General features: G+C 36.8%; 2 protein-coding genes across 2 annotated transcripts; both read right to left on the reverse strand.

The window, feature by feature from the left end:
• Positions 1–221: 221 nt before the first annotated feature.
• On the reverse strand, positions 222–1,154 carry LOC125078568 (olfactory receptor 4C11-like). Its single transcript, XM_047691457.1, has one exon. The coding sequence runs from the start codon at positions 1,152–1,154 to the stop codon at positions 222–224; it is 933 nt and encodes a 310-aa protein (XP_047547413.1).
• A 24,098-nt stretch (positions 1,155–25,252) lies between these two features.
• On the reverse strand, positions 25,253–26,182 carry LOC125078575 (olfactory receptor 4C11-like). Its single transcript, XM_047691464.1, has one exon. It carries the CDS (start codon positions 26,180–26,182, stop codon positions 25,253–25,255), a length of 930 nt encoding a protein of 309 aa, XP_047547420.1.
• Between the last annotated feature and the right edge of the window lie 543 nt (positions 26,183–26,725).

A 26,725-nucleotide genomic window follows, 5' to 3' on the forward strand; every position in this document is an offset into this window, starting at 1 on the left:
TGAGCATTTCATAACCCATAGTGTCAAACTTGAGCTCTCAGGGAAAGAGGGAACCAGGCTGGCATTATGAGGAAAGCTACAAGTTTGAGGAAAGAGGTAGAGAAAAAAATAAGGAAATCATATTTATTATTTATTATATTAGAGAGTGTTGGGCAAGTCAGGATGTACACTATTATATTTAATATCTGTACAGGTTTAAGGAATCAGCTAAAGCCCTCAATTCATTTTTTGCTTTCTGTGGTAATTTTAATATGCCAGAGCTTTCTCATGGCACTTTTCACTTCTGCATTCCTCAGTGTGTAGATGAGTGGGTTGAGAAAAGGGGTTCCAATAGTATAAAATACAGTCACCATCTTGTCCATGGGGAAAGTGGTTGGGGGACGTGTATATATGAATATACATGGACCAAAGAATAAGATTACTACTATGATGTGAGAAGTGCAAGTAGAGAGAGCTTTTTTCCTTCCTTCTGCACTGTGGTTCCTCAGTGAATGCAAGATGACAATGTATGAGATCATCAGAATCACAAAACTGCTTGAGCAAATGGCCCCACTGTTAGACACCATCAATAAATTGATCATATATTTGTCCATGCAAGCAAGTTCCAGCAAGGGCTGCAAATCACAGCAGTAATGATCAATCAAATTGGGTCCACAGAAAGGCATTCTCAATGCCAAGATAATCTGGGCTATAGAATGGATAAAAGACCCTATCCATGCAAGAATGATCAGGGTGGTGCAGACCTGTTGTCTCATGATGGTTGAGTAATGTAAGGGCTTACAAATGGCCACATAGCGATCCACAGCCATGAGGATGAGCACAAAGATCTCCATACAGCCAAATAAATGTAGTGCAAAGACTTGAACCATGCATTCGTTGTAAGATATGGTTCTTTGTGCAGAGAGTGAATCCACAATTAGTCTGGGGGCTGTTGTAGTTGAGAAGCAGGAATCAGCAAGGGACAAGTAAAATAGGAAATAATACATGGGGCTCCGAAGTGTCCGGCTGAACTTGATGGTCACAATAATAAGCAAATTCCCTATCATGGTTCCCACATAGAAAATGAAGAAGATTACAAATACCATCTTCTTTTTCATAGGCTCTTGGGCCAATCCTAACAGTATGAATTCAGTTACGCTGATATTTTGCCACATTTTTTCAGGCAAAGTGGAGAAAGCACTGGTTAAAAATAATCTGCAAAGAAAAAAACAATATGAAGTGAATACTCCATTTGGAGGCTCAAATCCATATGCTTGATAATGGATGTGCCACTTACCAGTGGGTAATCCCTTACCTTTTGTGTTGTTTTCTTTTGAATAAAGTGCAAGACATAAAATTCATTCACAATCTATTCACCTAATTGCTAATGGAAGTAGTGAAATATATCAATAATGAAACAGTACCTGATTCCTCAGGCATAATAAATATTAATTTAGGGGATTTGGTAAGAGGTTATCTTTCTGAGCTGAATATCTTTGTTTAGTTTACAGCAAGGACCAGTTAGGGTAGCATGTAGACAAATGAAGAAAAATCATGCATGTTTTGCATAATGTGCACTCACACCATTTGAACCTGATAAATCAGTTGTGAAGTGTCTCCTAATAATATTCTGAACATTCAAGGAATGTTGTAGAAACATCTGATAGTATTTTCCATAATGAAACCTAAAAGGGGGAGAGAGAGAGAAAGAGAGAGAGACAGAGAACAAGTGAGAACCTTATTTTAGCAGTGAGAATTCAGTCAATTGGTCCAGTCTATCATGAAATGTATTTACATCTGTTACCTTGACTGTTTATTTCCTGTTACTTTAACTCTCAATAATTTCTAGTTTTGTATAGTTTTAAATTCATTTCGTGTTACAAAACTTTGTACTTTAAAAATTATACTATTTTGTACAAAGTTAAATTCTTTGCCTAGTTTAATATATCAATTAATCTATCCACATATTTTCTTAAGGCACAAGGAGAGACTGAGACTAAAATAAAGGGCAAATAGAAAACAATTGGCATAAGTCAAAATATTCTTTCACATTTCATGTTATTTTAAGCACCAGGGATTTAGAAAATAAGCTAAGGAATTTCCAAGTCATAGCTGAAACTTTTCAATAGAATTCCTGAAATCTATTTTCTTGAGTATCCCATATTAGGACTTAAGTAAGAGAAGTTAGAAACAAGAGGTAACTAATATTTATTTATATCTGCCAAACAGTGGAATAAACCTTCTCTGTCCTCTTCACATACATTTTCCATATAGTAGCACAGTTAAATGCATAAGTGCTAAGGCATTATGTACTTTTACAACATGTATTCAAGATAAAAACATAATTTTCTAAAATAGTAATGCATTTCAGAGGTCAATTTTTAAAAACACAGTGAAGAGAGTACTTGGGTGTCCCAGCTGGTTAAGTGTCCGACTCTTGATTTCCACTCAGATCATGATCTCAGTGTTGTGAGATTAAGTCCCACACTGGGCTTCATGCTGGGTACAGAACAAGATTCTATCTGTCTCTTTCCTTCTGCCCCTTTCCCTGGTTTGGTTCTCCCTTTAAATAAATAAATAAACAAAATCTTTAAAAATAAACCAGTGCAAATGAAAATGGGCAAAAGAACTGATTTTAAAAGAAAGTCTTCTCATTAAACATAATTTGTAAAGATTATCAATTTCATTACTAAAAAAATACATTTAATTTAAATTCCAATTATATATCCTTTCACCTGTCATATTAACCAAGAGACCTTTTTTGGATAAATGCCTCTTAATGAACACTGCTGAAAATGCTGTCGGAAATAATTGATCCCACACATTCTTGGTAGGAGTTTAAGGGGATGCCATCTCTCAGGGAGTGATTTTCAGCATTCAGGCTATTTCAATGGAAAATAGACACAAGTCTAGTGCTTCCATTTGCTGTAAGTAGTCTCACTCACAGACACAAAGACAATCACAGTAGTCCTTTCCATGTTGGCAAAAGGTAAGAGACCACTTCAATGCCCATCAGAAGGAACCTAAGTGAGTCGGGGACAGTGTTTTATGCAATCATCAAAAAAAAAAAAAAAAAAGCAGTGGTTATACATGTGTAACGGTTTCTAAAATATGTTGTGAAATGATAGAATTCAGGACTGTATGCTGAGGATGGTAACATTTTCATTAAGAACAGAACAATATATATCACACACTCATGGTCTCATATCAATTATATTTAAGAGAGTACTGAGATTGCATAATATGACTTCAGGGCGGGGAAACTGTATTCTTGGAATCAAAGTTAGGAGGATGACTTACCTTTTAAAATGTTCCCTTTAGTAATTGAAAATATGTCATAATGATGCTGCATTGAAAATAAAGCGTTTAAAAACCTTCTCTTAGTACATGGTTTGTTAATCACATTGGCATATTACTGGATGATAACAACTATCTTCTGACAGACTGCAGAAACAGCAAAATTCCCCGGACCAGAGTAAGATTTAAATGTCTGTGTAAGAGGGTGAGTCAGCTCTAGAGGCAGTTTTGGACTCAAGGCTCTTAACCACATCATATCTCAACCACACTGACATTCACTACAGTTTGCCCTGCACTCTTAGGATTTCACCAGATATGCTCTTTATCCAGCTCTTCAACAGACAGGAATGGAATATTGTCCATGGTTTCTAACATTTAAATACTATAAAAATGATATCCATCTACCTATTATCTATCTGTCATCTATCTATCATCTATCGATCTATCATTTATCTATTGATCTATCATCTATCTATATCACCTATCATCTATCTATGGGAGAGTTATAGACTAAGCCATTTGTATCATTCATATAATAATAAATAGAAGAATAGCATACTTTGAACAAAGCAACATAAGGAAGGGAATTTTTATCTGTTCGCTGCTGATTTTAAGAAGTATAAAAAGTACATGTTTTTAAAAAGTATATGTTTAATAATAAGCATCATAAAATGATTGAAATAATTAAGAGAATTTCCCATTGATACAATCTAATAGTGTTTGGTCTTATTCAATATGTAGTTACCACTGAAAAAGGAAGCCTACTCCATCCAAAGTAAAATCATCTTCTTCATGGAGCATTTTCTGGAACATTGGAATAGATATAATTTCTATTTGGTTATCTCTCCATGAGAAGCCAATGTGTGTATCTTGTATTCCATCTACTCAGTTTAGATTGTGATGTACTTCTAGAAAATTCCCTAAACTTTCTATCCTTCCACAAATGCCACAAGTGTGGCATTTATCAGGTAACTTTCTCTGATTATTAAACAAGGTTATGTTAATCCCCAACACAAATCTTACCAGTTTTGATAAGAGCTTATGCAAATAGTGGGCAGTTCAATCATCTCTTCTTTTCTCAAAGTTACTTTGCCACACTTTGCTCAAATGTCAATTAAAAAAAAAAGTGTTTCTAAAACTCTGTCTGATCTCTTTTGAGGTCACTGATGTTCAGGTTCTTGCTTCCTGCCAGAAAACAAAGATAGTCCTGAATTCATCCCACATTTTCTGAAATCAACTCTCACATGGAATGTTGACTGGGAAATGCCTCTCTTTTGCCTTTCCTGTAGTAGTATTTAAACATGAATGATGCAAAATATAGGAGTCTGGGGAAGGTCATTCCCTGAAGTGCCCCTTCCCTTTTAATTAGGAAGCATGAGCTTGATGTAATAAAAAACTTAATCTTCAAAATTTATTTATTTATTTATTTTTTTGGTTTTTATTTTTTTTTAGATTTTTATTTACTTTTTAAATTTCTTTTCAGTGTCCCATAATTCATTGTTTATGTACCACACCCAGTGCTCCATGCAATACATGCCCTCCTTAATACCCACCACCAGGCTCACCCAACCTCCCACCGCCTGCCCCACCAAAACTCTCAGATTGTTTTTCAGAGTCCACAGTCTCTCATGCTTCATCTCCCCTCCAAATCCCCCAACTCCCTTCTCCTCTTCATCTCCCCATGTCCTCCGTGTTATTTCTTATGCTCCACCATATGATAATTGACTCTCTCTGCTTAACTTCAATATTTATTTTTGGGGATTATGGGGAAAAGGTGTTTCTTTGGGCCAGAAACGGTGTCTTTTTAGCTATAATTTAAAGGGAAAAAAACAGTAAAAAAACAGTGATTATCAGGACATGGGGAGATGGAGAGGAGTAGTGAGTTGAGGGAAATTGAAGGGGGAGATGAACCATGAGAGACTGTGGACTCTGAGAAACAAACTGAGGGTTTTGGAGGGGAGGAGAGTGGGAGGTTGGCTGAGCCTGGTTGTGGGTATTGTGGAGGGCACACATTGCATGGAGCACTGGGTGTGGTGCATAAACAATGAATTCTGGAACACTGAAAATAAATTAAAAAATAAAAATTTAAAAAACAAAGTCCTCTGGATTAAACAAACAAACAACAACAAAAACAAAAAGAAAAACAACAAACAAACAAACAAACAAAAAACGACAACAACAGCAACAACAAGAACAGTGATCTAGTGCCAGGCCATGGTTCCTGATACCATTATCCAAGAAAATGAATTTGGACTTCTTAAATAAATGACTGATTCTATGTCTGAGGCAGCGAATATACAAGATGAACTGGAACATCTTGTTTTTTTAACTGAGAGACTGAGAGAGAGAGAGAGGGCAGAAGCTGGGAGAGTGGCAGGCAGAGGGAGATGGAGAACTAGGCTCCTCACTGAGAAAGAAGCTCCATGCAGGGCTGTATCCCAGCACCCCTGAGATCATGACCTGAGCTGAAGAAAGAAGCTTAATGGACTGAGCTACCCAGGTGCCCCAATCAGACTTTTTTTTTTTTTTAATTCTACAAGGTAAGGAATTGCTAACACACACAAACACACACAAATACACACACGCACACACACACACACACGTACATTCATTGTGATTAGAATATGCCAAAGGGACACAAAAGCCAATGGGAAGACACTCCCAGGGGCAAAATTATAAACAGTTGAGGAACAAAATAAATGACACAATTGAAATGTAATTCATAATTTAAAAATCCACATGTTTATTATGATGCTAAACACTTAAATAAACATCTAGTAATTAGGTAATAATAGACAAATCTCCCATATAAAAAATCCCTACTGAGATTAGAGGTAATCTTCTCTCAAAGGGTTATAGGTAACTCTCAATCTTTTATTTGTAGGTTGTATACACGTGAATTCCTTCCAAAGGCTCACTGTGAAATTGGACGGGGAGGGGGCAGACGGGGGAGTATGTTTACAGAGGAGAAATGTGGCAAACACTACCTCAACCAGGTGATCAAGGTTAACACCAACAATGATGAGTCACATTGAAAATGGGTACCCACTGGCATGATCTGAAGCAAATGGCACTTTGCTCCTGTGATCTCTCTCCAATAACCCATAAGCAAAGTCCAATCCTGAGTAAAATATCAAACAAACCCCAAATGAAGGTTTTTATATAAAATGTATCACTAGTTCTGCTCAAAACAGTCATGTTCATCAAAAAATAAGAAAAGTCGAGCAGAATTATTGTGATGGGCACTGAGTTGGCTATAGAAATGTAGAATCCTTATTTTACACACCTGAAAGTAATAAAATGCTGTACGTTTGTTCTACTTGAAATAAATAAGAGATTATCTAGAGAAACTCACTGTCTGGAGGTGCTGAAGAAGACACGTCAACTGAATTTAATGTGGCATGCTGGATGAGATTCTGGAGAAGAAAAATGCCATTAGTGAAAGTAATCTGAATAAAACATGGTTGTTAATGTGTTCCCATAAAGTTATTTACTTGTGAACTAATGTACTATTCTATGTAAGATGGCAACAGAGGAAACTGAACATAGAACATATAGGATTTCCCTGTGAATAGAAACCCCTTACAAAATATGAAGTTTATTGGGGCACCTGGGTGGCTCAGTGGGTTAAAGCCTCTGCCTTTGGCTTGGGTCATGATCCCAGGGTCCTGGGATTGAGCCCCACATCAGGTTCTCTGCTCAGCAGGGAGACTGCTTCCTCCTCCTCTCTCTCTCTGCCTGCCTCTCTCCCGACTTGTGATCTCTATCTGTCAAATAAATAAATAAATAAAGTTTTTTTTTTAATATAAAGTTTATTAAACATAAATGGCGTATTTTATTTAATATGTCATCAAAGTGTATTGGTCTTGAAGCATGGCTCAAAAATTCCTTTTTCTATGCTGAATAATATTCCATTGTATGTGTACCACATTATGTTTGTTCATATGTTGATGGACACTTGAGTTGCTTACCTATTTTGGCTATCAGGACTAATGCTGATATAGACATGAGGGTACCCATATCTCTTTTAATCCCCACTTCCAGTGGTTTTGCTATATACCTGGAAGTGGCAATTTGAGATCACTTAGTCATTGTATTGTTAACTTTCTGAAGAATGTCTTACTGTCTTTCATAGTGGCTGCACCTATAATCTTATGAACAGTATGCACATGTGTGTTTAGTGAACTTGGATATTTTTTCATGTGCTCATTGCCCATTCGTATATATTTTTTTGAGAAAAATTTTTTTTTCATGTGTTTTGTTGATATTGAGTTTTAGGAGTTCAATGAGTTGCTTTTTTACTCTGTTGACTGTGGCCCTTTTAAGAAGTTTTTAACTTTGAGTTAGTTCAATTTATTTATTTATTTCTTCTGTATAATGTGTTTTGGGGTCATATTCAAGAAATTGTTTCCTAAGGTAATGTCTTAAAGCTTTTGTTTTTCATTTATATTTTCTTCTAAACATTTTATAGTTTTGGGGGGCCTGGGTGACTCAGTCAGTTAAGCAGCTACCTTTGGCCCAGGTCATGATCCCAGGGTTCTGGGACTAAGCCCTGCATCAAGCTCTTTGCTCAGCCGGGAGCCTGCTTCTCACCTGCATGCCATTCCACTTGCTTGTGCTTTTATGTATTTATTTTTAAATTTTATTTATTTGACAGAGAGAGAAAGACAGCCAAAGAGGGAACACAAGCAGTGGGAGAGGGAAACACAGGCTTCCCACAGAGCCAAGAGTTCAATGAAGGGCTGGATTCCATAACTCTGGGATCATGAACTGAGCTGAAGGCAGATGCTTAAGGACTGAGCCACCAGGCGCCCCCCCACCCCCAGCTATCCTTGCTCTCTATCTGTCTTGCTTGCTCTGTGTCAAACAAATAAGTAAAATCTTTAAAAAAAAAATAAACCTTTTACATTTTTAACTCTGTACTCAGGTCTTTGATCTCTTTGAGTTTATTTTGTCTATGGTGTAAGGTAGTGGTCTACCTTCATTCTTTTGCACATAAAACTTTAGTTTCCCCAAACTATTTTTTGAAGTAAACTATTGTTTTCCTATTGGGTGATCTTGACACCCTTGTAGAAAGTCAGGTGACTGTATATTTAATGGTGCATTTCTGGGCTCTGCAATCTATTCCATTTGTCTGTGTGTCTGTCTTAATGCCATTACCACACTATTTTGATTACTGTAGACTTGTAATAAGTTTTAAAATAAGGAGATGTGAGACATAGAATTTTTCTTTTTCCTTTTTTTTTTTTAAGATACTTATTTATTTATTTGACAGAGAGAAAGAAGACAGAGAGAAAACACAAGCAGGGGATTGGCAGACAGAGGGAGAGGGAGAAGCATCCCTTGCTTCCTGGCAGGGAGCCCAACATTGGGCTTGATCCCAGAATCCTGGAATCATGACATGAGCAGAAGACAGACAATAAATGGACTGAGCCATCCAATTGCCCCAACTTCTTTACAAGAATTTTTTTTATTAAAAATCCCTTGAGAATTCATATGAATCTTTCAGCTGATTTTTTAACCAGCAAATTTTGTCATTGGAATTTTGACAGGGGTTGTATTAAATGTGCAACATTTAAGATACCATTGACTTCTAGACAATATTGAGTCTCCTGATCCTTGAAAATTTCTAATCATTTGGAGTACACACACACACACACACACACACACACACACACACTCTTACACACACACACAAAGAGGTTTATTGAAAAGAATTGACTTTCATGTAAATGGAAGCTGGCAAGTGCAATATCTGCACAGTCTAAAGACTGTGCAGATTAGATTTAGATTTAGACTCACATTTTGAGTCTAAAGACCAGAAACTACTATAAACCAGTAAAAGCCTATGTCCCAGTACAGGTCCATAGGCAGGAGACTCCTTAGATCAGGAAGAGTTAATGTGTCACAGGGCAAGTCATCAGACAGGGAGAGCTAACGGTTAGTTGGAAGGCTCTCAGGAAGGAGATTTCCCTCTTACTCAGGGGAGGTTAGCCTTCTATAATTGTCATTTAGTTAGATGAGGACTACACATTAGTGAAGGCAATCTACTTTATTCAGTCTACCAATTCAAAATTAATATCATTCAGAAAAAGCTTATAGTCACAACCCAAAACAATAGTTGAACAAATATTTGAGCACCCTGTGAGCTAGGCATGTTAACACACAAAACTAACCAGTACAAGTTCATTGTTTACCCACTGGCACCTAGACACATCTCCTTAAGCCATACTTAATCTCTAAATAAAGAAAACACAAGGTCATAATTCCACCTAACATCATAAAACAATCCTGCATACAACTGAAAATTTTCTAAAAGTTCCAGAGGAAGGAAATGTAATTTTTTGAATGATTTTTACTTTTCCCCTTGATATTCAGTAAGACAAACAGTACAATGGAAAATAAGAATATTAAAATGCTATGACAGAAATTCAATATATCTTCAGTGTCATGATAAGATAAAAAAGGGAAGAAAATAAAGCTTTTGATTTTATATATATATATATATATATATTCACATAAACAAACACATTCTTGATATAAGGAGTAAATACAATAATTACAGTCTTCATTTTTGTAACAGTCACATGACTAATTCATAAATACTTTCTTTTGTTACCCATTCTATATTCAATGTGCCTTCAACAAGCACCAAAATTGGCCATGCTTCTTTACAGATGGGGTGACACAAAACTTCATTACTGAAGGGTCTGGGTCATTAATAGTTCTGCCTAGATTGGGTTGTTGTTATATTCCATTGATCTTAATCACAGGGTATGGTGATAGTAAGTGTGGTCCTGTCAGATCTCCTGTTTTCTAGATATACTTTTTCTTACCTCCATTGTGGAGTAGTAGTCCAATTTCTCCTTGGTTGCCAAAATCAATCACCCCAGCTAGCACAGCAACCTCCTTCTTTGTCTATTGACGTAAATGCATGAGCTGCCCAAAGTGGTCAGGCAGCAGTCTTAACCCTCTGTTCCATAGAATGTTTTTGTGTCTACCGCTAGAAGCATTTGTCCCTTTGGAATGCAGACCTTGAAGGAAGAAAAGCATGAGTAAATGGCAACAGGAAGCACAAATTTTGCTAGTGGGTAACTAAGGGTAGTAATGCATGTTGCCTCTCCCATTTCTATCCTTTGATTACAGGACAATGCTATGGGAGAAGCAGCAATATGGCCTGGATGCTTATTCAGAGCATATATGACCTTTCAGACAACTGAAGACCCTTGCTCCAACCCTGATAGGTATTGCTACCTAGCTCATATTATAAGTAATTCTGCAGGATGTCATTCTACCTTTTTATGAGAGGAATTGCTTCAACATAGCAAGAAATATAGTAAGACCAATGAATTCCATAAGTATGGACCCATTGTGGCAGTTCATTTACTGTGAAGAGAGATTATTGTTCAGAAGCAATGTTGTGTGAAATGCTATGATTTGTGGTAAAAAAAAATTCTCTAAGTCCATGGATGTAGTTTTTTCAGCAGCATTGCATGTAGGGAAGGCAAATCCCTATCCGAAGGAAGGTCTATGGCAGTCAGGACAAAATGCTGCCCTTCCATGATGGAAACATTCCAATGTAATCAACCTGCACCCAAGTTGATCATGTCAGGGAATGCTGCCATATCGGGGACTTCAGGTTGCATCTGCTGAGTTGGCACTTAGCAGTGGTCATGCACATAGTAGCTTTAGCGGGTAGAAGTCTATTCTGTTGGGACTAGAGGAGATTATGTTGAGTGAAATAAGTCAGTCAGAGAAAATCAATTACCATATGGTTTCTCTTACTTGTGGAACATAGGGAATAACATGGAGGATATTAGGTGAAGTAAAGGAAAAGTTGGGGTTGGGGGGAGTTGAACCATGAGAGACTGTGGATTCTGAGAAACCAAATGAGGGTTTTAGAGGGAAGTGGGTAGGGGAGTGGGTAAGCCTGGTGTTGATTATTAAGGAGGGCATGTATATCTGGAGCACTAGGTGTTATATGTAAACAATGAATGTTGGAACACTACATTAAAAACAAGTGTATTGTATGGTGACTAATATAACACAAAAAAAAAATTTAAAAATTAAAATTCTGTTTTCTTTACCTAGACTTTTTTTTGCTTGTTTGTTTGGTTTTGTTTTGCTAACCCAGATCAAGAAAGACTTGAATAGGCTTCCTCTCTAACTGACTTGTAGGATGATTGGAAAAACTAGCCAACATTCTTTTTTTTTTTAGTATATTTTATTTTAAAAAGTTTAATTCCAGTACAGTTATCATATGGTGTTCTACTATCTTCTGATAATCAATGTAGTAATTCAGTAATTCTTTACATTACTCAGTGTTCATCATAAATATACTGTTTTTTTTATGTTCAGTTAGCCACTGTATGGTACATAATTAGTTTGTGATGTAGTTTTAATGATTTATTAGTTAAGTCTAAAATCCAGTGCTCCTCACAGCATGTGCCTACCTCATTGGAAGTGTATTGATTATTCTGATTGTTGTATTGAGTCTTCTGTCCTCTTTGGGAAGCATGCCTACCTTACCTTTAAGGAGCTTGAGTGCTACCATTTGACAACTATTACATGGGGTAAACTATCTCCCTTTGCATTGGGATTTCCCAGTTTAGTGACAATAACAGTCTGGTCTACAAAAATACAGTGATCACAGAGGTTTTCAAGGATGCTGGGACTAGCATGACAAATTTATTTCTCACAGTCATGCTAAAAGATATGTCTTCTGGACCCTCCCAGGGAGGTTTAGCAGATCTCAAATAACAAATCCATTCTAACATTCCAATCTCCCTATGGCTTTAAATCTATCCCTTCCCTATAAGAAAGTCAGGTCAAATTCTAATTTGCTTAATGTGGGTCACATTTTGTTTCCTATTTCAGCCTCCATGCAGAAAAACTGTTAACTTTTACTCAGTTCCTCATTTACTATTTTTAGTGAACTCATATCAAGATATTTGGCTTGATTGAATTTTATGTTTCTTCCATAATTATCCTATTTCTGTCCTTTTAAATTAGAAAGCACATCATTACTTTGGAATGTAGTGTGCTCCTCATGGGTCAGCCACACTTATAACCTCAGCTTTGGAGTTCTGCTGGGACTCGTGTCTTAGTTATAGGTCTAGAAGTAAAGAGGGTGGTGGGGGGATAGGTCCTGAGGAGAATCAGCCCTTTCTTTTAAGGGAAATGCCTGGGAGAAGAGCATTAAAGTTTCCTTAGGCAATGCAGAGTTAATTAATCTCCCTTCAGATTAAGAGGGAGAAGCCATTTAAACTGGCAAAGAAGACTCATTGTCTCTATTCCCTCATCCTCCCAGTCGTCAAAGGAAGAATCTGGTTTTCCTCCATGATTTCTTTTTAAATCTTCATCCCATGTCAAGTTCTTCTGTTTTATTTTTTTTTTTCATAAATATTTCTTAAAATCTATCTTTTTGATAGTTTGGTTTCTCTAGGTAGATTCTCAGTTGAGTATTTTCATGAAAGTGATTTCTATGGACAAGGGTTGAGAGAAGCTGACTACAATACAGGAAGAAGGTTATGGTCCCAGTTGGGGCTTGGCTTTATCCTGTAACCATGAGAACTCTGGGATATATATTGTAATATAGGACTGGTTCCAGCTGAGGCAATGGGACCAGTCTGTCATTCATTGGTCCCTTATGGGTCCTGGGATTGTGGGAATAGCCTATAATTTTGTCCTGGGGCACCTGTACAGAAGGTGGGACACTGAGCTCTGACCTCTTAGTAGCCCAGAGACAGAGCAGCTAGGAAGTGGGGCTGGACACAACAGGGTCTACCACATTCTGTATCCTCACTGGCACCACCAGACTTCCGGGTTCTATCCTTTCACACCCGAGTCATTTCAGTAACATTCTGCTGTCACTCTTGTTCCCCTCATTCCATTTCCCACACTGATAACCCATATGGTTATCATTTCAAACAAGTCAGACTGCATCACTCATTGGATCAAAAGGTCTTCTAATGTGTGCCTCAGGGTATTTAGCAGTAATCTTTAACAGGATTATGAGACTCTTCATCATCTTCTCTGCTCCTGTCCCTCCAAGTTCATATTCAGCTATTTATCTTTTATAAGCTTATTGTTTAACACATTGCCTGGCACATAGTGATAGTATAATAAATAATTGTTGATTGAATAGATGAATCAACAACTATAGCCACACTGAATTCATGAGGTTTCTTGCATACTGATTTTCACCCCCTGGCATTTGTTACATAGTCTCTTTTGCATGAATACTCTTACACCAAATAATGTGAACACATTCACACTGCTGACTTGATTCCATCTTTCAGGTTCTCTTTTGTATGTCTTTTCATCTTGGAACCTTTCCTGAACCCTCTAGCCTTTGTTGTGTGTCCCTCAAACATGCTCACAGCACCCTGTGAAGTTGCTACCTTAGCATATATAACATGGTGCTGTCATTTTCTGCTCCCCTCTGGGTGTCTGTCAGTGGGTTTGAAGCTCTGTGAAGACAAGACCTAGTTCCTCACTAGTTATCATTGAAGGCCCAGAAACCATCAATGTGTCCAATACCTTCTTTGGGTTCAAGAAATTTCTGTTGATTAATGAGTGATTGATGGAAGGAATAAGTGGAATATCTTTATTTTTAGTGTTTTTATTTTTTTTGTGTGTGTGTGTGTAGATGTAGCCATGTATTTAAAAATACCTTTCATAATGAAATATTATCAAAAATTAACTAATTAAAAGAGAAAAGTAACATGAACAGCTCCCAACTATATGATGAAATGTTGCTGATAGCAGGAGACTATCAAGGTAAGCTATTTGTTCCTTCACTGAGAATCTGTTTCAATTACTTTATCATCATACTTCTTAAGCAGGAGTTAAAACAGATTGTGGTTCTTGAAAGAGATCTAGCTTGAAATCTCAAAGTCTGAATCAGATAAAAATACGAAAAAAAAATCCTTCAACCCAGTATATTTTTGCTATACATTTTTATTAACTTTTTTCACCTTCCTTTACTCTTTCTTTCTTTCTTTCTTTCTTTCTTTCTTTCTTTCTTTCTTTCTTTCTTTCTTTTCTTTCTTTCTTTCTTTTTTGCTTGTTTATTCATTGTTTATCATGCACCAGATATTGTTGGAAGTCTTCTTTGGAGAATTGTCTGTCCATGACTTCTGCCCATTTCTTGACGGGATTATTTGGTTTGAGGGTGTTGAGTTTGAGAAGTTATTTATTGATGTTGGATACCAGCTGTTTTTCTGTTATGTCATTTGCAAATATCTTCTCCCATTCCATGGGTTGCCTCTTAGTTTTGTTGACTATGTCATTTGCTCTGCAGATGGTTTTTATCTTGATGATTTCCCAAAAGCTCATTTTTGCTTTTGTTTCCCTTGCCTTTGGAGAAGTGTCTTGAAAGAATTTGCTGTGGCCAATTTCAGAAAGTTTACTGCCTATGTTTTCTTCTAGGATTTTGATGGATTCCTGTCTCACAGTGAACTGCAACAAGCAATCCTAAAAGTTGTATGAAGCCAGAAAAGACCCCAAATCACCAAGGGAATGTAGAAAAAGAACAACAAAGCAGGAGCATCACGTTGCCTGACTTCTAGCTGTATTACAAAGCTATGGTCCCTAAGACACTATGATATCGGCATAAAAACAGACACATAGATCAATGGAATGGAATAAAGATGCCAGAAAATGATCCTCAACTCTATGGTCAACTACCTTTGACAAATCAAGGAAAAATATCCAATGGAAAAAAGACAGTCTCTTCAATAAATCGTGCTGGAAAATTGGACAGCTACAGAAGAATGAAACTGACCTATTCTTGTACACCATATGCAAGATAACCTCAAAATGGATAAAGTTCTCTTTTAAATTTCAGTTAGCTAATATAAAAGGTAACATTAGTTTCAGGTATACTGTATAGTGATTCAACATTTCCATACAACATCTGGTGTTCATCAAAAGTGCTCTCCTGGGGCGCCTGGATGGCTAAGTGGGTTGAGCCTCTGACTTCCGCTCAGGTCATGATCTCAGGGTCCTGGGATCGAGTCCCACATTGGGCTCTCTGCTTGGCAGGGGGCCTGCTTTCTCCTCTCTCTCTCCGCCTGCCTATCTACCTACTTGTGAACTCTCTCTGTCAAATAAATAAATAAAATCTTTAAAAAAAAAGTGCTCTCCTTAATGCGCATCACTTATAAAACCCATCACCCATGCACCTATGCACCTACCTTATGGTAACGACCACTTTGTTCTCTAGATTAAAGAGCCTGTTTTATAAAGAAGATGTGATCCATATATACAATGGAATGTTATCCCTCCCTTAGAAAGGATGAATATCCAACTTTTTATAAACATGGACAGGACTGGAGGAGAATATGCTGAGTCAAATACATCAAGCAGAGAAAGTCAATTATCATATGGTTTCATTTACTTCTGGAGCATAAGGAATAACATAGAGGACATTCAGAAAATGAAAGAAAAGTGAATTGGAGGAAACTGGAGGGGGAGACAAACCATGAGTGACTGTGGACTCTGAGAAACAAATTGAGGGTTTTGGAAGGAAGGGAGGTGGGAAGATGGGTGAGCCTGGTGGTGGGAATTAAGGAGGGCACGTATTGCAGGGAGCCCTGGGTTTGCATAAACAGGGAGTCTTGGAACACTGAAAAAATTAAATAAAATTTTAAAAAATGATAAAAAAGAGTCTTTTCTGGGTTTGTCTGTCTATCTATCTATCTATCTATCTATCTATCATCTATCTATCTACCTACCTATATCTATCTATCTATCTATTCTCACATTTTCTTTATCCATTCATCATTTGATGTATATTCAGTCTGTGTCCATAATTGGCCTTTGTAGATAATCCTGTTATAAATATCAGGGTGCATGTATCCCTTTGAATTAGTATTCTTGTTTTTCTGTATTCTTTCTACAAATACCTGGTAGTAGTGCAATTTCTGGATTGTTGGGTCACATCTAAAGTACAGCATGGTACTGGCATAAAAACAGACACATAGACCAGTGGAACAGAGTAGAGAGCCCAGATATGGACCCTCAACTCTATGGTCAAATAATCTTCGACAAAACAGGAAAAAATATACAGTGGAAAAAAGATAGTCTCTTCAATAAATGGTGCTGGGAAAACTGGACAGCTATATGTAGAAGAATGAAACTTGACCATTCTCTTACACTGTACACAAAAATAAACTCAAAATGGATAAAGGACCTCAACGTGAGACAAGAATCCATCAGAATCCTAGAGGAGAACATAGGCAGTAATCTCTTCGATATCAGCCACAGCAACTTCTTTCAAGATATGTTTCCAGGGGCGCCTGGGTGGCTCAGTGGGTTAAAGCCTCTGCCTTCGGCTCGGGTCATGATCTCAGGGTCCTGGGATCGAGCCCCGCATTGGGCTCTCTGCTCAGCGGGGAACCTGCCTCCCTTTCTCTCTCTCTGCCTGCCTCTCTGCCTACTTGTGATCTCTGTCTGTCAAATAAATAAATAAAAATCTTTAAAAAAAAAAAAAAGATATGTCTCCAAAGGCAAAGGAAACAAAAGCCAAAATAAACTTTTGGGACTTCATCAAAATCAAAAGCTTCAGCACAGCAAAGGAAACAGTCAAGAAAACAAAGAGGCAACCTACGGAATGGGAGAAGATATTTGCAAATGGCAGTATAGACAAAAGGTTGATATCCAGGATCTATAAAGAACTCCTCAAACTCAACACACACAAAACAGATAATCATATCAGTAAATGGGCAGAAGATATGAACAGACCCTTCTCCAATGAAGACATACAAATGGCTATCAGACACATGAAAAAATGTTCATCATCACTAGCCATCAGGGAGATTCAAATTAAAACCACATTGAGATATCACCTTACACCAGTTAGAATGGCCAAAATTAGCAAGACAGGAAACAACATGTGTTGGAGGGGATATGGAGAAAGGGGAACCCTCTTACAATGTAGGTGGGAATGCAAGTTGGTACATCCACTTTGGAGAACAGTGTGGAGATTCCTCAAGAAATTAAAAATAGAACTTCCCTAGGACCCTGCCATTGCACTACTGGGTATTTACCCCAAAGATACAGATGTAGTGAAAAGAAGGGCCACCTGTACCCCAATGTTTATAGTAGCAATGGCTACAGTTGCCAAACTGTGGAAAGAACCAAGATGCCCTTCAATGGACGAATGGATAAGGAAGATGTGGTCCATATACACTATGGAGTATGATGCCTCCATCAGAAAGGATGAATACCCAACTTTTGTAGCAACATGGACGGGACTGGAAGAGATTATGCTGAGTGAAGTAAGTAAGCAGAGAGAGTCAATTATCATATGGTTTCACTTATTTGTGGAGCATAACAAATAGCATGGAAGACTTGGGGAGTTAGGGGAAGGGAGTTGGGGGAAATTGGAAGGGGAGGTGAACCATGAGAGACTATGGACTCTGAAAAACAATCTGAGGGTTTTGAAGGGGAAGGGGGTGGGAGATTGGGGGGAACGAGGTGGTGGGTATTGGAGAGGGCACGGATTGCATGGAGCACTGGGTGTGGTGCAAAAACAAGGAATACTGTTACGCTGACAAAAAATTAAAAAAAAAAAGTAAAAAAAAAACCTCAAAAACTCAACAATCAAAAACAGGTAATCCAATTCAAAAGGGTCAGAGGACTTGAATAAATATTTCTCAAAGGAAGACATTGGGTTGGTTAACAGACACATGAAAAGATGCTCAACATTTCTGAACATCAAAGAAATATAAATCAAGACTCCTGTGAGATATCACATCACACTTGCCAGAATGGCTAAAATCAACAATACAACAAATAAGGTATGTTGGCAAGGGTGTGGAGAAAGGGCAACTCTCAAGCACTGTCAGTGGGAAAGCCAAGTGATCTAGCCACTCTAAAAAACATATAGAGTTTCCTTAAAAGTTAAAAATAAAACTACCCTAAAATCCTGCATTTGTATATCTTTTGTTTTTTAATTTCTGTTCAAGTCTTGTGTATAACATAAAAATAGTAGTTCTGTGTTTCTTATTACTAAACTGTAAGCGTGGTTATATGTTCTAGATATAGGTCTTTTTGTTATATATATGGTTTAAACAAAATATTAAATATAAAGTATATATTTATATATAATTTATATGTAAAATTGGATATGTACATTGTATATAATATAAAATGCTTTTACATCTGTCGAGGGCATGTTGGCTCTTTCCACAGTTTAATGATCATGGCCATTACTGCTATGAACATTGGGGTACATAGGGCCCTTTTTTTCACTACATCTGTAGTGAAATTGCAGGGTCATTGGTGTGGTGCATAAACAATGAATCTTGGATCAGTGAAAAACATAAAATTAAATTAAGATGTTAAAAATTCTGGGGGGCCTCGATGGCTCAGTGTGTTAAGCGTCTGCTTTCGGCTCGGGTCATGATCCCAGGGTCCTTGGATCGAGCCTCGCATCGGTCTCCCTGCTCTGTGGGGTGTCTGCTTCTCACTCTGCCTCGCTCGCTCAATCACTCTCTCTCTGTGTCAAATTTTTTTAAAAAAGATATTAAAAAATCTTTATACATAAATGTGTGTGACTATACGTATATAGTTTTTTTTTTCCTAGTCCATGTATTGCCTTTTAATTTTTAAAAAGATGACATCCAATGGCAAAATAATTATTTCCAGGATGACTTTTCAACCTGTTAAAATTTTTAAATTGTTCTTTATTAGCTAAACTTAAAAACGAATCAATTGTTGCATTTAAGACCAAACATGAATCCAAAACATTTCTGGAAACAGAAGTAATTGTTTTATGATTGCTATCTTGTTCATGGGATTAATGTTGTTAAATATATATAAAGATGATAAATGTTTAGTGTAGTGGATATATTAAATGTCTATCTGGGGTTCTTTCTCTATTGAATTTTATTTCTTCTACTCTTTTGAAAGTTCCATTTGATTGGAAGAGTGCTGATTCAATAGTGCCATTGATGTTCACTGCCTTTCTTTTTAATTAAATCTTTGTTGATTTCTGCAGAAATTGTTGGGAAACTGACTTCTAGTTTATACCTGGGAGAAATTGTAATGCAGGCTTCCATGCTTCTACTTTTTGATTGTAAGCCATTGATATTAATCTTAACCACTAACATCCTTTGTTATTCCTCCACTATTCCTACTTTCCCCTTTCTCCTCATTTTTGCTTTTTTTTCTTTACCCTTCCTATTTTCATCAAATCTCCTTCTATTTTTTTCATACAATATCCAAAATGGGTCAGACTCTTACCCATTTCTATTCCTAGAGGAACTGATAAGCTGCATACCCCTGGGCTAGTTTCACCACTTACACAGCTGTTTTCTTGATCTCACTGGACCTTTTAAGAGAGACTGTTCCTTTTCCAAATAGCCATAAGAGGGGGAAATTAGCCATTGACTTACTTTTCCCACTGGCTAAAGTTCAACCCCAGAACAGGCCATTTGCACTGCCATCTCCCCATGTCACTGAACACTTCCTGAAGTTATAAGAAAAAACAATCAAAATTTGCAGCAGGAGCATTTAAAGCACAAAGCAAGCTTGATGGGAAATCTGCGGGGCATATTAGGTTCTAATCATGTCACACAGTATCTACTACTTCAGCAGCAACAGGGAATATCTGTAGGTAGGATTTCAGAAGTGACCCCATGAATGTGAGCCAAAATCTTGGCAAGTAAGGCACATGAGTATCAGAAAGATGGAGAATACTTTCCATAACTCTGTTCATCTATGGTCTTGTAGTATCATGATGAAATGCAGGGCATTGCTAAGGCATCTATGCCTACCAGCAGGAGAAGAGAGGAATGTGGGTGCCATATTGTTACCTGGGTTTCATGCTTGAACTGCCTCACATTCAGCTATTAGCTCTAGTTGCTTGACTGGTCAGGGGACATTCACCTTCACCCCATGGGTATTTGACTCTTTCTGGCTTTGCCTTGTCAGTGAGATATATTCCACATACGCTACCATTCATGTATTTAAAGTATAGAATTTAATAGTTTTTAGTATAGAAGGCTGGGAAACAATCCAAGTACTAATCTTTTGTATTAAAGAAAGAGAAAGAGGGCTCCCATTCACAGCACTGGTGGATGGGTAGAGGGAGAAAGAGAACCTCTTCAGCTGACTCCACACTGAATACAAAGCACAACTGGGCTTGATCCCATGACCATGAGATCATGACCTGAGCAGAAGTCAAGAGTCGGTGGCTGAACAGACTGAGCCACCAAGGGTTCCATAATCTCCTTTCCTTCATTATAGATTAGCTTTATTAGACATTTCATATAAAAGAAATTTTCTTTTTAACCTGTTTCTTTCATTTAGGGTAATGTTCTTAGCACAAGTTTTATTCACGTTGTAGAAGAATAACACTCCAGTTTATAAGTATATAATTTACACATGCAACAGTAGATTGACATGTAGATTGCTCCCCCATTTTAGCTACTATGAATAATGATGCAATGAACAATCATGTACAAGTTTTTGTGTGCATATATATTTAATTTCCCTTAGGTAGATGCCTAAGATTAATTAGAATTGCTAGGTCATTGCTATTATATGTTTAATCTTTTGAGGAGCTGACACATTGTTTTCCGAAGTAGTTGCACCATTTCACATTACTATCAGCAATTATGACAACTCCAATATCTCTACCACCTCAATAAAACTTGTTATTGTTTTGTTTTGTTTTTCCTAGACATCCTAGTTGGTGTAAAGTGTTATCTCATTATGGCTGAGGTTCACACTTCCTATTACCTAAAGGGGCTCATGTTCTTTTGACCATTTGAATATTTTTGTGGAGATATGTTTACTCACATCTTTGGCCAGTTTTTAAGTTGGGTTGTTGCCTTTTTATTATTAAGTGGTATTAACAAGTTCTTTATGAAATCTGCAAATAAGTTCCTTATCTTAAAAATGATTTGCAAGTATTTTCTCTCAGTTTGTGGGTTGGCTTTACACTTTGTTGATGACATAATTTCATTACAAACATTTTTAACTTTTGTGAAATCTAAGGCAACTATTCAGAATAACTGTGATATACTAATTTTCAATAAAATATTCATAATCTTCCACTCATGGGAGTGAAATTTTTAATGACAATCACTGTTCTGCTTCCACTCCCCTGGCAAATGATCACTAATTTGAAAGGATTTTCTTTTTTAGTGGGGGGTATGTTTAGATATATTGGTAAGGTTTTGTTTGGTTTTGTTTGGTTTTAGTAATAGAATTCTTTTTCTGAGATAAATTTTACACATAATGAAATGCAGACTATTTAAGTATATGGTTTGATGAGTTTTTATAAATGTATATACTCAAATGCCTTAAGAAATTCAAGATCCAGAATACTTTCCTTTAACCCAGAAAGTTCTGTCATGCTCTTTTTCAGTTAATTGCCTCAGATGCAACTATTGTCCTGATTTGTACCACTCTGTTTTATTAGTGTCTATTCTATAACTTCATGCACATTGAATCACAGCATTTACTCATACTGCATGGTTTCTTTGTTGTGGGATCTATCATATTGATGTGTGTATCAGTCCTTTACTTTTCTTGCTGAAGATTATTCTGTCAACTTCTGCCTTTCAAGTACATTGCATTGGCATGTGATATAAATATTACATATTTGGGAGTCAGTTCATATTATTAAAGGTTTTTTTTTTCCCCTTTGCAAGTTATTTTCTTTCTTTTCTATATTCTTCTGAGTAGATGATTTTTGTCTAATATTCAATTTTATATTCTTCTTAACATCTTTTTAAATAATGGACTCTTTTAAAGAGCAATTTCAGGCTCACAGGAAAATAGAGCAGAAGCTATGGCAATTTCCTTCATCTCCTCTGATTACAAAATGAGCAGAGGGACCAAGCAGATATTTTTCAGAGACTTACAAATGGTGAACAGGTGCCTCAAAGGGTGCTCAACAGCACTCATCATCAGGGAAATGCAAATCAAAATCATAATGAATTATCACATCACCTTTGTTGGACTGTCATTGAGAAGATAAGGGATACAAAATATTGGTGAGGATGTGGAATCTAGGGATCCCATGTACACTACTGTTGGGCATATAAATTGGTGCAGTCATTAAACAGAATTTATTTATTTTTATTTTATTTTTTTAAGATTTTACTTATTTATTTGACAGACAGAGATCACAAGTAGACAGAGAGGCAGGCAGAGAGAGAGAGGGAAGCAGGCTCCCTGCTGAGCAGAGAGCCCGATGTGGGACTCGATCCCAGGACCCTGAGATCACGACCTGAGCCGAAGGCAGTGGCTTAACCCACTGAGCCACCCAGGCGCCCTAAACAGAATTTATTGGTTCTTCAAAAAATTGAAAGTAGAACTGCCATCCATCAATCCTAATGTTGGGTATATATCCAAAGAATCTGAAATCATGATTGTGAAGGGCTATCTGCATTCCTGAGTTCAATGCATCATTATTCACTGAAGCTAAGGTACAGATACAACTTCCCCCCTTGATTCTTGAAGAATCAAGAGAGAAAATGTGAGATCTTTATTATTCAGACATTAAAAAGAGGAAAATTCTGCCATTTGCAGGAATCAGAGCTGGATGGCACTGGAGGTCTTGATGTTAAGTGAAACATGAAAGACACAGAAAGAGAAATACTGCATAATCTCACTTATATGTGGAAATGGTATAGTTCAGTTCACAAAAACAGAGAGCACAGTGGTGGTTACCAGGAGACAGGGACTGAGAAAAAGGGAGAGATGTTGCTGAAAGTGTGCAAGTTTTCAGTTATGTAGAATGAATAAGTTCTAGAGATCTAATATATAGCATGGTCACTATTGCTAACAAGACCATAATGAATACTTGAAATTGCAACCAGGATAAATTTAAATTGAGACTTCTTACACACACACACACACACACACACACAAACACACATGCACACACACATGTAACTATATAGAGAATATAGATGTGCTAATTACTTTGATTGTGGTACATCAAACATCAATTTGTATAACATATATATATATATATAATTTGTCCATCAGCATGCCTACTTTGGACATTAGTGCAGTCATTAACTTTATTATAATCCAGAAATCAAAAAGTAGTGAGAACATTGAAACCATGATACTTCCATGAATTTATTTTAAAATAACTTTGACAAGAGGAAGCTATTGACATTAGAAAGGATTTTCCAGTTAAATAATGGGCAACAGCATTAAAAATAAAATGGAATCTTGTAACAGTTAATAAGGATGTGGTCAACTTGAATACATGAAAGTAATGAATTTTATTTTTTATTTATTTTTCAAGGTTTTTTTTTTTTTTTTTTTTTTTTAGATTACAGTTAGTTAACATACAGTGTAGTATGATTTCCAGGTGTACAATTTAGAGATTCAACACTTACATACCATACCAAATGCTCATCACAACATGTCCACTCCTTAATCCCCATCACCTATTAACCCCTCCTTCTAGACACCTCCCCTCTGGTAACCATCTGGTTGTTTTCTATAGTTAAGAACCCATTTTTTGATTTGCCCACCTCTCTCTGTTTTTCTCTATACTCAATGTTTTCTTAATTTCCACACGAATGAAATCATATGGTATTTCTCTTTCATTGACTGACTTGATTAGCTTAGCCTAATAGTCTCTAGCTCAAACCTTTTCATTGCAAATGGCACGATCACATTCTTTTTAATGGCTGAGAAATACGTACCCCGTGTCTATTCCATTCATCATTTGATGGAAACTTGGGCTGTGTCCATAGATTTGCTATTGTAGATAATGCTGGTATATATATCAGGGGCATGTACACCTTTGAATTAACACTCTTGTACTCTCTGAAATCAATGAGTTAAAAATTCATGAGAAAATCTCATGGTTGCTAATCTGCTCTGTTAACTCTGAACACCAAATTCTTTTATATTTTTTTTAAAAATTTTATTTATTTATTTGACAAACAGAGATCACAAGTAGGCAGAGAGGCAGGCAAAGAGGGAGGAGGAAGCAGGATCCCTATTGAGCAGAGAGCCTGATTCGGGAATCGAACCCAGGACCCTGAGATCATGACCTGAGTCGAAGGCAGAGGCTTTAACCCACTGAGCCACCCAGGCACCCCTGAACAATAAATTCTATTGGCAATTCTAACTTGTTAATCCACACTACTGCTTAACTAGGAAAGGACAGAGAAAAAAGTGGCTTCCTGCTACAAAAGCAGGTTCACTCTAACTCCAGGTTCACTCTAACTAGAGACATTCAAGTGAGTATTTCTGAATGCCTCTGGTAATTTCCTTTATCCCACTTATAAAACATAGCAGTAAATGAAATAATATACTCCCCCCTTCCAAAGTGGGTTCTACTTTTCTGTATGTCAATCTCAAAAAATATGTTTTATCTATGGTGTATTTTAAATTATTATTTAGTTTTGAAACATACATTATTTTGCTTCTTTTCCTTTTAGAGTTGTAGAATTCTCTTGTAGCTCCTATGTAGAAATCAAACAAATTAGCTGAATATCTCACACCTTTTTGGTGTTGCATTCACAATTATGGAAATCTTTAAAATGAATGAATGATATAAGAAAAATAATTCTTGACACACAAAGTTAGCTCCTTTGCTCTGATGTGTTCAAGAGAAAGCAGGATATCTTATTTGAAATTTTCTAATAGAGTGAATTACAAATCATAGAGAATATGCTCTTTTTTATTTATGAATACTCACTGTTTGAACAGTTGTGATTGTGTATAAATATCTTTCTTTTTATCAAACCAAAGTGTAGACTGAAATGTGAGGAGTATTTCATAATCAACAATGTCAGAACTGAACTCTCAGGAGAGGTAAGAACCTGGCTGGCATTACGAGGGAAGCTACTTTGAGGACAGAAGTGCAGAAAAAAGTAAGGAATCAGGTGCATTGTAATAGAGTGTGTTGGACAAGTGAGGATATACACTATTATATTTGACATCTGTACAGATTAAAGAATCAACCAAAACCCTCAATTCATCACTTGCTTTCTGAGGTAGTTGTGATATGCCATAGCTTTCTCATGGCATTTTTAACTTCTGCATTCCTCAGTGTGTAGATGAATGGGTTGAGAAAAGGGATCCCAATAGTGTAAAATACGGACACCATCTTATCTATGGGGAAAGTGGTTGGGGGGCGTGCATATATGAATATACATGGAACAAAGAATAAGACTACTACGATGATGTGAGAAATGCAGGTGGAGAGAGCTTTTCTCCTCCCTTCTGCACTGTGATTTCTCAGTGAATGAAGGATGACAGTGTATGAAATCATCAGAAACACAAAACTGCCCGTGCAAATGCTCCCACTGTTAGACACCCATTCTAGGTTGATCATATAGGTGTCCATGCATGCAAGTTTCAGCAAGGGCTGCAAATCACAGCAGTAATGATCAATCAAATTGGGTCCACAGAAAGACAATTTCAAGGCCAGCATTATCTCAGCAATGGAATGGATAAAAGCTCCTATCCATGCAAGAATGATCAGGATTGTGCAAACTTGCTGTCTCATGATGGTTGGGTAATGTAAGGGCTTACAAATGGCCACATAGCGATCAATAGCCATAAGGATGAGAACAAAGACCTCCATGGGGCCAAAGAAATGAATTGCAAAGACTTGAGTCATGCACTCATGGTAAGATATGGTTCTTTGTGCTGAGAGTGAATCCACAATTAGTCTGGGGGCTGTGGAAGTTGAGAAGCAGGAATCAGCAAGGGACAAATAAAATAGGAAAAAGTACATGGGGCTCCCAAGTGTGCGGCTGGACTTGATGGTCACAATAATGAGCAAATTCCCTACCACAGTTCCCACATAAAATATGAAGAAGATTACAAATACCATCTTCTTTTTCATTGGATCTTGGGTCAATCCTAGCAGTATGAACTCAGTAACAGTGTTATTTTGCTTCATCATTTCAGGCCAAGTGGAGAAAATGCAGGTTAGAGATAATTAATCTGCAAAGAAGGAAATATGAGGAAATGAATACTCCATTTGGAGGTCAAATTCATATGCTTGTTCATGGAAGGGCCACTTACCAGTGGGTAATCCCTTATCTTCCGTGTTTTGTTTCCCCTTGAATAATGCAGAGATCATAATATTTATTCACAATATATTCTCCTGATTGCTTATGGAAACAAGGAAATATATTAATAATGATAATGTACCCAATTCTTCAGGTATAATAAACATTAATTTAATGAATTTATTATGAGAGGATATCTTTCTGAGTTGAATATCTTTCCTTATTTTACATCATGGACCCATTAAGGTAGAATGTTGTAAAAAGGAGAAAACTCATGCATAATATACATAATGTGCTTTCGTACTTTTAGAATGTGATAGATAATTATGAAGTATCTTCTAGTGAATATTCTGAACATTCAATAAATGACACGGAAAATTTTAATATTTTTGCTTGTTTGTTTGTTTGTTTAATGAAACCTATGAGAGAGA

The sequence above is a fragment of the Lutra lutra genome, chromosome 10 (genome assembly GCF_902655055.1).
Source record: "Lutra lutra chromosome 10, mLutLut1.2, whole genome shotgun sequence".
NCBI lineage: Eukaryota > Metazoa > Chordata > Mammalia > Carnivora > Mustelidae > Lutra > Lutra lutra.

Coding starts and splice junctions, on each gene's coding strand:
- LOC125078568 (XM_047691457.1), bottom strand. CDS start 1,154: ATGTGGCAAAATATCAGCGTAACTGAATTCATACTGTTAGGATTGGCC.
- LOC125078575 (XM_047691464.1), bottom strand. CDS start 26,182: ATGAAGCAAAATAACACTGTTACTGAGTTCATACTGCTAGGATTGACC.